The sequence below is a fragment of the Chelonia mydas genome, chromosome 12, assembly GCF_015237465.2.
Source record: "Chelonia mydas isolate rCheMyd1 chromosome 12, rCheMyd1.pri.v2, whole genome shotgun sequence".
Classification (NCBI taxonomy): domain Eukaryota; kingdom Metazoa; phylum Chordata; order Testudines; family Cheloniidae; genus Chelonia; species Chelonia mydas.
In genome coordinates, this window is record NC_051252.2 from 10,316,990 (window position 1) to 10,328,929 (window position 11,940).

General features: G+C 41.1%; 1 protein-coding gene across 1 annotated transcript; it reads left to right on the forward strand.

Moving 5' to 3' along the window:
- The first annotated feature begins 232 nt into the window (after nucleotides 1–232).
- On the forward strand, nucleotides 233–1,198 carry LOC119563714 (leukotriene B4 receptor 1-like). Its single transcript, XM_037878088.1, has one exon. The coding sequence runs from the start codon at nucleotides 233–235 to the stop codon at nucleotides 1,196–1,198; it is 966 nt and encodes a 321-aa protein (XP_037734016.1).
- Nucleotides 1,199–11,940: the final 10,742 nt, after the last annotated feature.

Below are 11,940 nucleotides of genomic sequence, written 5' to 3' on the forward strand. Positions count from 1 at the left end.
GTTTTTTTTTGCTTTGCATGCATGCAGTCTTCCTACGCACTGTAATAGGAAGTATGAACTCAGCTTCAGCCAGGACTGAACAATAGGATGTGAACTCACATGCTGTATCAGCCTTCAGATCATTGGTTAGGGAGCACTTGATGAGGTTCACTACTTGTGTCTACAGAGTTAAAAGAACAGTGCAGGGAACAGAGATTGTTAGCATCAGAGAAAAAACAAGTCTCCAGTCAAGATGAATAGAACAGAAGAAAACAGCCATCTGACATGGGACAGTGAGAGGTCAGTGGTCTGCACAATACTGAGCTTGTCATTTGCTATTGGGATCCCTGGGAATTCCATTGTCATCTGGACTATTTGTGGGAAAGTGAAGCAAAGATCTCCTACAGTCATGCTGATCCTAAATCTGGCCATTTCAGACATCTTGGTGCTGGTTACTTTACCAGTCTGGATTTACTCCTTTGCTAACACCTGGCTCTTTGGAGTCACCTTCTGCAAAACACTGGTTTCTGTTGTTTACTGCAGTATGTATGCCAGCGTGTTTATAATTACAACACTGAGCCTGGAGAGGTTCATGGCTGTGTTCTACCCATTCATGATTCAAAGGTGGAAAAATAAAGCTGTGATTCTCAAAGTTGTTTTTCTCATTTGGCTCCTGTCTGTTGCTTTTGGAGCTTCCATAATCCCATTTCAAGAGATTGAAGAAACCAAGATTGGTCAGCAGTGCACATATCGCAACTACACTTCTGATCAGCAGAAAATATTGTGCCTTTTGTTGGAGACTATTGTGGGTTTTGTGATTCCTTTTGTTATCATCTCTACTTGTTATGTATGTGTTGAAAGAAGAATAAACACAATGACTTACTCATCTAGGCAGCGGTCAGCGAGGCTGATTGCCAGTGTGATTGTGGCTTTTGCTGTTTGTTGGTTACCGCATCATCTGTTTAACATCATAGAAATTGTTTCAACACAGATAGTAGGCTCTAACCAGAAGATGTCTTTGGCATTGGACGAGGTCTCAGAAATGGGAGTATACATCTCTGGATCACTGGCATTTATTAGCAGTTGCATTAACCCTCTGCTTTACGCCTTTGCTGCTCGGAACTTTCAAAGTCACCTGAGATTTGCAAAGATGTTCAAACTCTTTGAAACGATGACTTCAGCTGTAAGAGAGGAAGCCCAGAGAGAAATGTCTGTGTAAGTGACACTTCAATAAACACAGAGACTCTCTAACAAGAGACATGTATGAAGTGAGTGATGACTAGAGTGCTGAATATTCAATCCTTTCACCTTGCGCTGTTAATTTTGCCTCGCTAAACAAAACCATTCATTCAGGGTCACCCATTCTAATCCAGCACAAACTGGAAGTCAATACCATCTAAAGGCTGTTCTATGTGTTATATAAAGTGAGTTGGCAGTCATGTTCACATCACAAAACTATTACCATTACTGTTCCATCCCAGTGTTCAGGGATGACGATCTGGTTTCTTTTAAGAGTATTGGGTTTGGGTTAGAGAGCATGTTGGGTGGGGTCATAGTTACCAGCTGCCTTGAAGTTGGGATAACAATATAAGTTCAAAAGTCTGTGAATTTGCTTTACAAAGTGATATTAATGGTAAGGCCAAATGCCATACAAGAAACTGCCATGAATTCTGCAAATGGCAATTTCACACAGCCACTCCAGACAGGGTCAAATTCCAGTTGGACTGCAGTTGCTCTGGAAATGACACCACTGAAACAATGAAGTTATTCCAGATTTACACCACTGTAACTGAACAGAATTTGATCAATGTCTCAACTGAACTTTGAAGTTTGTTTTCAGGGAGAAGTCAAAAGATTAAGAAGAAAGATGAAAAAGAAAAGCAGCAAAAGAAAAGGAAAAATGCATTACTCAAGGGAATGTCATTAGGATTTTGGAGAATGAAAGGGGAAGGAGATGAGACTTGGGCTATTCTCTGCTGGTTCTCAAATTTATCTTCACAGCAAGAGATGGGTTGGATTATATTTTGTATTTACAAGGTGAAGTGGTGGATTTGACCATATTTTTGAACCTGAGGAGGAAGCCCAGATATGGGCCAAACCCCCAAACTGAAGATATAAAAAACATAATACCAGAAGTTTTAGGCAATGTGGGATTTATTTAGCATAATGGCATTAGAAGAGCTGGTTGGAAAGAGCTTCCCCCACCCCCTACATGGAAAATTGTCAAAAACAGGAAAAATAATTTTCTAAAAATTTTCAGTGGAAATTTTTGTTGAAAATCTGACTTGTCAACCAGGTTTGGCAAAAAAGTTAAAGATATTGCAAAAATAATTAGTTGAAACCCTATTTCCCATCAAAAAAGTTCAAGAGGAAGTTTTCATCCAAACCTAAACATTAGTCAGTGGTTAAAACTTTGAAAAGCAGAAGCTTAACTTTAGGCAGCCTATATAAGTAGCTTGATTTTCAGACCCGTTGAGCACCTACAAATCACATTCAAGTCAGTAGAGAGTTGAAGGTATCAGCACCTTTGAAAGTCAAGCCATTTTTATTTAGGATCCGTATTTTAGGCAGCCAAGTATTAAAGTGTTATCTATAATCTATAACCTCAGCTCCATGATGTAACATTTTCTATGCTAATTATCTGCAGCAATGAAATATTACATGAAATAGGAATGAGTCAAATGCAAGGGTAAAATGAGTGACATTCCTCCTAATAAGGAAAAGTTGAGGTGACAGTGTATTTAGATCAGGGGTTGGCAACCTATGGCATGCGTGCCAAAGATGGCACGCAAGCTGATTTTTAATGGCACGCTGCTGCCTGCCGGGTCCCAGCCGCCAGCCCTGCTCAGCCCGCTGCCGAACCCAGGCCCATCTTGAGCAGTGCAAGATGGTATATTCTGAGGTACAGTGCTGGGAGCTAGGGGAGATTTGGCTCTGGTGCCTTTCTCTGTGTGATTCATGAGTGGCTCTGGGAGCATATATGCAATATAGCTGGGTGTGGGGCTCCACATGCTGTTGTGCTGAGTGATAGTGTGTGGAGGGTCTTGCTGCTGGTCACTAGCAAGGCACTGTGAGAGACAGCCCAGGCTGGAGTGAGTCCAGGGGGCACAGTGGTCCCACAGTCCCAGGCTGCATCCTGGGGGGATCCTGTCACACTCTGCCAATCCCAAGATTTTAGATCTGATGCCATAGTCCATTAGAAAGATGGACAAAGTTCAGAAAACACATTGAGGATATGTGAAATAGTTTAAAAAAAATTACACAAGGACTGGATGGTTCCTCTGAATCAATGAAAATTATTCTGACCTGAGATACTGAACATTTCCTTTGGAGCGATGAAAGTGTCTTGCAAGCTTCTGTATAGCTAAAAAGCTTTTTCAAAGGCAAAGGTATGGGTTAAAGCTCTGTAGCTAATTTCATGCCCTAACTGATGGTCTGCAGGGTGAAAAGTTCAAGGCACTATACTAGATCATCATAATTTGAGCTAAGAGATACAGTTCTCCTTAATAATTCATTCTTGGCTTGGGAAATTTCTCAAATTGGACTTGTAGGTCACAATTTGTTACTTTAGAACTAGAAATAGACAAACTAACTCAGACAATATAAGTACCAGAGCTAGATGCAAGTTGCAAGATTTGGATCAAGACAGAACTAAAAGTTTTGGGGGTATTCAAAGGCTGGGCTCTGATCAGGCCTGTGTCTAACAAGAACTGACTTAAGTCTCAAGCAAAACAATTTTAGTAGTATGAAAAAATGTGAGTAACTATTTAGTAATCATACTTTTAACTTCTATGCACCCACATAGTGAGAATATGAGGTGGATAAAGCAGACATTTCCTTTCCTTTACATTACATTTTGTCCTTGTGAAACTTCCTACCCAGTTTTGCATACTGCTGTGGTCTTCATAAGCATCTGAAATTCAGATATTTATTGGAACCAAAGACAAAGCTTTGACCCTTTTGAGGTTACCAAATCACTAGCTAAGACTAGCTTCATTCATCACACGACTTCTGGCTTTGTCAGCATCCTGTTAAAGACTTTTTTTACTCTAGGGTTTTCCTCCACCCATCCTCTGCACTGATAGAGATTTGTGAATGACACTGAAGAGTCCAGCCTGGACTCCTTTCAGTTTTTTAGAATTTGTAGGCATCATGATTGCTACAGCTCCCTTCCCATATTTACATTTTTTTAAATGAAAGATCCTGACCCCTTGTCAAAATTAACATGGCACTTTTCATAGAGCTGCCTATTCAACTGGACCCATGCAAACACACATAATTACATTCCAAGTACCTAAAATTCCCCCTTTGCCATAGGCTAATTCCTGTTACAGTCTACCCTATTGGTAACTGTATTGAAATGCTGTGTGAACTCTGTATTTCTTACCTATTGTATTTTAAAGGGATTGTGATTCTTAATTCACATTCAGGAAGTGCTTTGAGAGCTTCAGATGATAGATCCATTGAAGTATTTCATTTAGCTATGTGTCTCTCCTGTTAGTAGATGAAATCCTGAGATTTCAGTTTTTCATTACAACTTCAACATTTCTCTAACACCTTCCTCTTGATTGTCTTTAGGATTCTTTTAAAAATATGTTAGATCACATCTAGGAATTGAATCTGATGCATGACAAATTACACTGATTTTGTACCATTACAACTCTGTTCACTGCAATGGAGATACAGCTGTGTTATCCCAGTGTGGTGCTGTTCACTCCCCTAATATAAATGAGATCCAAGTCAGGCACATTGTTTTTAAAATCACACACGAAAAAAATGTTGGTGAGAGAATTTGCTAACGTTTCATCTTTCATGCCAAACAGAGAACTAAAAGAGGAAAATAAGTTCCCTTATTTTGAATTTTCAAATAAAAGCTGAAAATAACAAAAGCAGTACCCTGTGAACCTTCTACTCCCGACATTCAGAATTAGTTACTACAGGAGACTGGTATTGTACGGGGAGATTTTGGCAAACTAGTAAAGTGCCTAAAACCACTATTGCTTACTGCTAATAGTAGTCAAGTCAGCAGGCCACACTGAACCACTCTTGCTTATTGCTAAAAGTAGCCAAGTCAGCAGGTCGTAAATTGGTCATGCAGTGGCCTCAGCGTAACCAAGGCAGGAGGGGTTTTGGGTGCCACAGACAGGGCAGTTTGACCCTGTGCCCTTACTGCTAAGAATGCTGAAATTGTTGATCTATGTATTTTAGAAAAACAGGAAGTCTGTTTTTATGTGCCCCCGGGAATGTTTGTCAGGGCTCCAAGGCATGGACACTCTGAAAAAAAAACATATTTGGTAAATTGATGACGATAAGGAAATCTCTTGCTTGATCTTTTAAAACTGCTTGCTTATCAAGTTTTCTTTAAGGGATATGTCATTGAATTACTAATGTATAAATAAGGGGAAAAAGTTTGAGGTAGTGGGACTTCTCAGAAGGGGCTCTTCAGGGACGCTCCCGCTAGACACATCTTGGGGTCCCCACCGGCAGACGGAAGTTTGGCCAGTGGAAGCCTGTCACAGTGCCACTCGAAGGCCACACTCAGTTTTGGTAATTATCAAGGGTTGGGGGTGTTTTACTAACCTGTTGCGGACGTGTGTAAGTGGTTGAGACTAAGTAAAGTTTAGCTTTAAGTGAAAGCACTCTTGTGTTGTCCTGTTTGTACCAGACATCTATAGGTCAGACGGCCGTGTCTCCCTTGATTTATTTACTGACCGCACCTCACACAGAGTAAAAGTTACCAAGAGCTTTGGGTTGAAAGAACCCCAGGTAACAGTATCTGCATCAAGGTCATTCTTGCAGGAGGAACAGAAGATATATAAGCAAGACCAGAAAGATAGTGGCTGTGTGTTTCCTATTCTGACAGAAGTAACACCTATCCACTGACAATGAAAAACACAAGGAGCAGCGGATGAATTAGTTTGCAGTTGTTGCTTTTAGTTGGTGTCATATTTTATATGCATTTGATTATTCTTTAATGGGAAGATATACCAGACCGTGCTATACCACATCTATTACAAAAACTAGGAAATGAAATTCTTTGTCTCTTCCCTGACCTCCTGAGTCACAACCCATCCTCCTGAGATGTGCCCCAGAATAGTTTGCACCAATGTCCAGTTTCCACAGTCTTTCAAATAAACCCCTGTCAGATTCATGGCAAAGGCTTATGAACTGTTCTTTGAATCTGAGCCATCATCTGCATGACTTCATGTCAGCAGTAGCGCTGAGTCCAGGAAACAAAGCTAACCACAACTCTGCCATTTCCGAGAAATTCTGATAATGGAGTTAATTGGATTACCCAGAGCATTAGGGCATGGAGCTATGCTCTACCCTACTTTCTGTTTTGTCAGTGGACGGTTCCCCCCCACCACTCAGTTTGTGATGCAGTAAAATAAAGCAGCAAAGTTCCCTGCCCGCAGTCCTATGTATAGAGTGTTGCTATGGTAGCACAGAGCAGTCTTACAGCACGGCCACGTTTAGCCCAGAGTCTTGAAGAGTATATTGGTCACTTCTGTTCCAAATACTCTGATCATTGTTGAATAGCATGCATTATGTGCCTCAATATTTAGACCCACTCACTTTCTCTTCACCCCCTCACTTCACCCTCTGGCACTTTGGAAGGTCGGTGCCAGTCTAGTCGTGCATGCACTGTCCGGAGTAGGGAGTGGTGCGCTCCAGCAGGATAGCGTGGGTTCATCATCATGTTTACTTTCCACAGCAAAGTGTTTGCAGCCGCTGCTGTGTGCATCCATTGTGTCTCCTCACTCCTGCCTCCCTCAGTGCTGCCTTGTAGAGTGTAAGGCTACATTAACAACAAAGTGTTAACGCTTGAGGGCTCAGCCAAGTGCTAGTTCATCATTTATCAGCAAGGCATTCCCTGGGAAATATCCCACCTGATATCAACACGGTTGCTTTAGGAAAAGCTCAGGGAGCTCATGAGCAGGTCCCCAGACAATCCTCTGATTAGAACTTGTTTAAAACTTATACTGTATATGTATATAATGTCTTTTGTCTGGTGAAAAAAATTTCCCTGGAACCTAACTTCCCCCCAATTTACATTAATTCTTATGGGGAAATCGGATTCGCTTGACATCGTTTTGCTTAAAGGCACATTTTTCAAGAACAGAACTACAACGTTAAGCAAGGAGTTACTGTATCACATTGCCATCAGGGAGGGCAATCATATGGTAATGACTTCTGGTCATCATTCACCTGAGCCAGAGTCAAAGCAGCAGTTCTGATCCCAGCAGAGGATCAGCTGGTCAAGCCTTAGGCTTGTCACAAAGCTTCTTCTCAAGTCCAGCCTACTTTCCCTCAGGGAAGCTCTGTCAGCCACCAGTCCCTCTGTCTGCACCCACAGATGGAGCAGTACTACTGAACTTAAACAACAGACCCAAAGGAAACATAAAAAAAGCAAGTCTTCTACCCCTTCTGAACTACCCTTTTGTCCAGACTTTCTCCCTGGAGGATCAGCACCCGTCTGAACTGCCAACCTAGAGAACTTTCTCCCTGGAATCCTCCTCCTCAGGCTAGACCCTTAGGCCTTCTTCCAGGCCTGCCACAGGAATCTCCTTCTCTCCTACCACCCTCTCTCCTCAGGCCCAGTCATACAAGACAACTTCCCTTCTGCAGCTCCCCTCCACAAGTGAGCTCTCCCGGTCTTTAGGAAAACCACCCAACTCCTTTGTTTGTTTGTTTTTTTGGCAGAACAGCCTCATCAGAGGAGACTATGGACACCACTTTTTTCATTCATTATCCCCATTAATTCAGCTGTCAGAATGGCCACATGATTTGAGATCTTTTTAGATTTCTGGATTCCAAGACTAGGAACACAGAAAGCTGCTCCCACTCTGCTCATGATGTCAAACCCACAAATGGGAGAATAACTGTCCAGGTGTAATTTGATTTCCCATGCCTAAACATTTTGAGTTTTCTAATTTTTTCCTTTTTACATATCTGCTTAACTCATAATATGAAGAAGTCTGTTGCAATGTCTACTAAGCACCCATCAATCCTCATAAATCTATTATGTACAACTGTTTTCATGATTCCCTTTTACCTTTGCCCAAAAGGTTACATCTAATAGTTTCATCCTTAGATTTATAGGTTCTTCTCCAGTGGCTATTTGGAGCATGCACCGTGGTGTTGTTAGCATTCTGCCACATGCCAGTCACAGACCTTGGGCCTGGAACAGTTCCAGGTTTCTAAAACTTGTTCATGAGGCGGAATCAAAAGCTTGGAATCCATAGTCTAAAACTGGTCTTACCTCAGCCTCAATACCTTTTTATCTGCCCCCCTCCCATTTGTTTCCTGGTACATTTTTACCCTTTTGTATGGTATTATCTATGTGAACGTTACAAGTTTTCCAAGTTTTTCACTTGTTTTTGCAAGTGAGAATTTAAATCCCCAATGTTGCCCCACTTGGAAATTCTCTGGAGTGTCTCATTTGTCTTTTCCACAGCTACTTTATGTCTTTTTTCTTTCATCCATACAGCACAGTCATCTGTGAAAAGGAAAATACCTATTCCTGTCTGCATACTTTCCGGGGGGTAATTTATCATAATGGAAAACAAAGTAGCGCTGATAAATACTCTCTTGTGAAGTTCCATCTGTAAGCTTGTAAAATCTCTGAGCCCCAACTCCTTCCCAGCTGGTTCTGATAATTGATAATCCCCAGATGATCAGGATCAGCAGGATTGGGGGCAGGGGGTTATTGATCCCTCCCAAGTGAGGCTGAGCCCAACTGTGTTTATAGGGCCAGCCAGCCTGTGGCAGTCCCACTTAGAGGATAGGACCCCATTGTTCTAGTTCTGTACAAACAAAACAAAAAACAATCCCCGAGTCAAAGAACTTGTACGTCAAGAGACAACAGGTGGCTACAGACTGATGGGCAGCACAAGGAAAGAATGAGAAAATGTTGGTCAGCATGATAGAAAGTGGTCTCAGAACACCAGCTGCCTAAACACTGTAAAATGTTTTGTATGTATTGTGGCAAGTATAAAACCCTAAGACAGATCTTGTGCTGCAGCAAATTCCACACGTTGTCTATGCTACAAAAACATAGTCTACTCCTGCTGCCATTGAAGTTATTTGCAAAACACACAGATCCCCAAAGGTATTAAGGTTCTGAATTTCCACTGAAATCAATGGATGTTAGGAGTCTCAATATCTGTGCAGATTTGGGCCCTCTTGACTTTGTTTGAGCAATATCAGGTGCTAGAAATCTTAGCTGTTTCTTAAATACTATTATTAAGGAATTTTTTTAAATATTGCAGTGAATCTTTAATTATGCTGGCACAAAAATGCATGGTTAAATTTACTGTGCAGAGTAGTTGTAACCAGGTCAGTCCCAGGATTTTAGAGAGACAAGATGGGTGAGGTAATATCCTTTTTTGGACTAACTTCTGTTGGTGAGAGAAATGTTACCTTACCCACCTTGTATCTGGTTAAACTTAGAACAGTTCTCAGTGTAAGCTATAAAGTAGAGCATTCCTTTTACCTATATGTCTTTTTCTCTCCTGCCCCCATGTGGCCATTTCATTTTGCTAATTCAGGGCCTGAGTTTACTATTAAATGTCCAAATCCGATTCAGATTCAGTGGGATGTGGACAGTTGTAATTCCTTTAGTCTCATTTGAAAATCCCATTTTAAATGACTTTCCAAAGATCCCACTAGTCAGTGACAGAGTTTACAGGGCCAGCAAACTGTACCACGTTCCTTTTCTTCTTCCTCTATCATTATGTATTACTTTTGTAATGCCTTAATATTTTCCAATTACATTATGAGCACACTCTATGTCTAATTCTCCCACTCATAATCACATTGAGCAGTATCTTTCTATTTGAGTAGCCCCTCCACTTTGAAATTCAGTATCAGTAGAAACCTATTTGACCAGCCAGCTTCTCAGAAGCAATTGTAGAAGGATAAACACATGAACTGATAGCCTGCCTCCATTTGTGTCATTCCCAAAGGATCATTTACTCCCAGGGTTGTCTTGGTTTGTATAAGGAGTGAAGCAACTTTACGATACTTTTGAAATTTAAGCTTCTCTGAAGTTGGCCTTCAAGGGAACAGTAAAGTTAGAGATCTGTGACTGTCCGGCATTAACAAGGTACTTAACCTATTCATTGTCTGTGTGCAAAATTCCCATCATTAAGGAGAGACCAAGACAGAAATGCAGTATTAAAAAAATGCTCATAAGCATCAACAGACTTGATCTGTCTTAAAGAAACATGTAGCCCTAACTGGGCATCATGTGTAAAATAGGAGGGTCTTCAGGCAAAAAGCCATGCCATTCGAAAGGCTGTCCCTCACAACCTATATTTAATTTATGCCTCAGGAAAACTGGAATACCACCTCATGAAAGGGAATAATTAATTCTCACATGGGCTTGAGTGTACACGTGCGAGCATCCAGCACCAAGTTTAATAATTGTGTCCAGAATTCTTGTTCATAAATAGCAAAATTCAGCTTAAATGGTGGTCCTATGAACATATTATATTAGGTCTTGTATGAATTATTAGCTTCAGTAGAACTACTCACATGGGCAAGAGTTTGCAGGATTGGGCTCTCGGATTGTCCCAAAGGATGCATTTTATGTTCAATTTTAAAAGTGCCATGCATACCACATAAATAATAAAATATATATTTTAAAGTGAATTGGAATTAGGAGAATTTATGCTTGTGAGAACATTAGCTTCCTGGGGTAAAGAAACAATATATGCAAACTTCCCATAGTTGAAGCAGTTTGAGCTAGTCATCTACGTTTGGGTCCAAAACATCTATGGTTGGGTCCTTGTTAAAGACCACCATGCAAAAACAACAACCACCATGCCACTGTCATATTGAAAGTATAGAAGGCAGTATTAACTCGTATCTGCTTCACTGTCAGTGATGGAATTATATCATGCCGGAATCTCAATAGCCGAAAAAGCCCCTCCTGTTTGGTGATGTGAAACTAGATGAAAGTGCAAAAAGAAAAGGAGTACTTGTGGCACCTTAGAGACTAACCAATTTATTTGAGCATAAGCTTTCGTGAGCTACAGCTCACTTCATCATGCAAGGTAACCTATTTCCCTTTGTTTTTTCCTACCCCCACCCCCCAGACGTTCTTGTTAAACCCTGGATTTGTGCTGGAAATGGCCCGACTTGATTATCATACACATTGTAAGGAGAGTGATCACTTTAGATAAGCTATTACCAGCAGGAGAGTGGGGTGGGGGGAGAGAAAACCTTTTGTAGCGGTAAACACCCATTTTTTCATGCTTTGTGTGTATAAAAAGATCCTCTATACTTTCCACAGTATGCATCCGATGAAGTGAGCTGTAGCTCACGAAAGCTTATGCTCAAATAAATTGGTTAGTCTCTAAGGTGCCACAAGTACTCCTTTTCTTTTTGCAAATACAGACTAACACGGCTGTTACTCTGAAACCTGTCATAAATGAAAGTGGTTCCTGACTTCTCACAGTCAATACTGCTTATCACTTATATCTTAGATACAGCTAATTATAGCGCTGGCCACATTTTGAAGAGCTCAGCTCCCACTTAGGCACACAAGGGTCAGATTTATGACAAAACTCAGAACCCAGCAGTTCCCAGTCAGACACCTATGGCCAGGTTTTCAAGAGCACCTTGCTCCCAACCTGAGCAGTTCTTTTAAAGTCTAAGCTTTTATTCTGGCACCTCAAAGGAAAATGAGCTCTTCTGAAAAATCTGACCCTATACGTTTTAGGTGTGCTCCGAAGGACAAAGCTGAAACACTGGACTGCATTTCCTTTTCCATTTCACTTCTGGTACTTAGTTCTGAGGTTGTCAGAATGAAGGAGCCCTTGAAGGAAAGAAACCAATATCTACCTATGTTTTTTTCCACTGAATGCATCCGATGAAGTGAGCTGTAGCTCACGAAAGCTCACGAAAGCTTATGCTCAAATAAATTGGTTAGTCTACAGACAAATACGGCTGCTA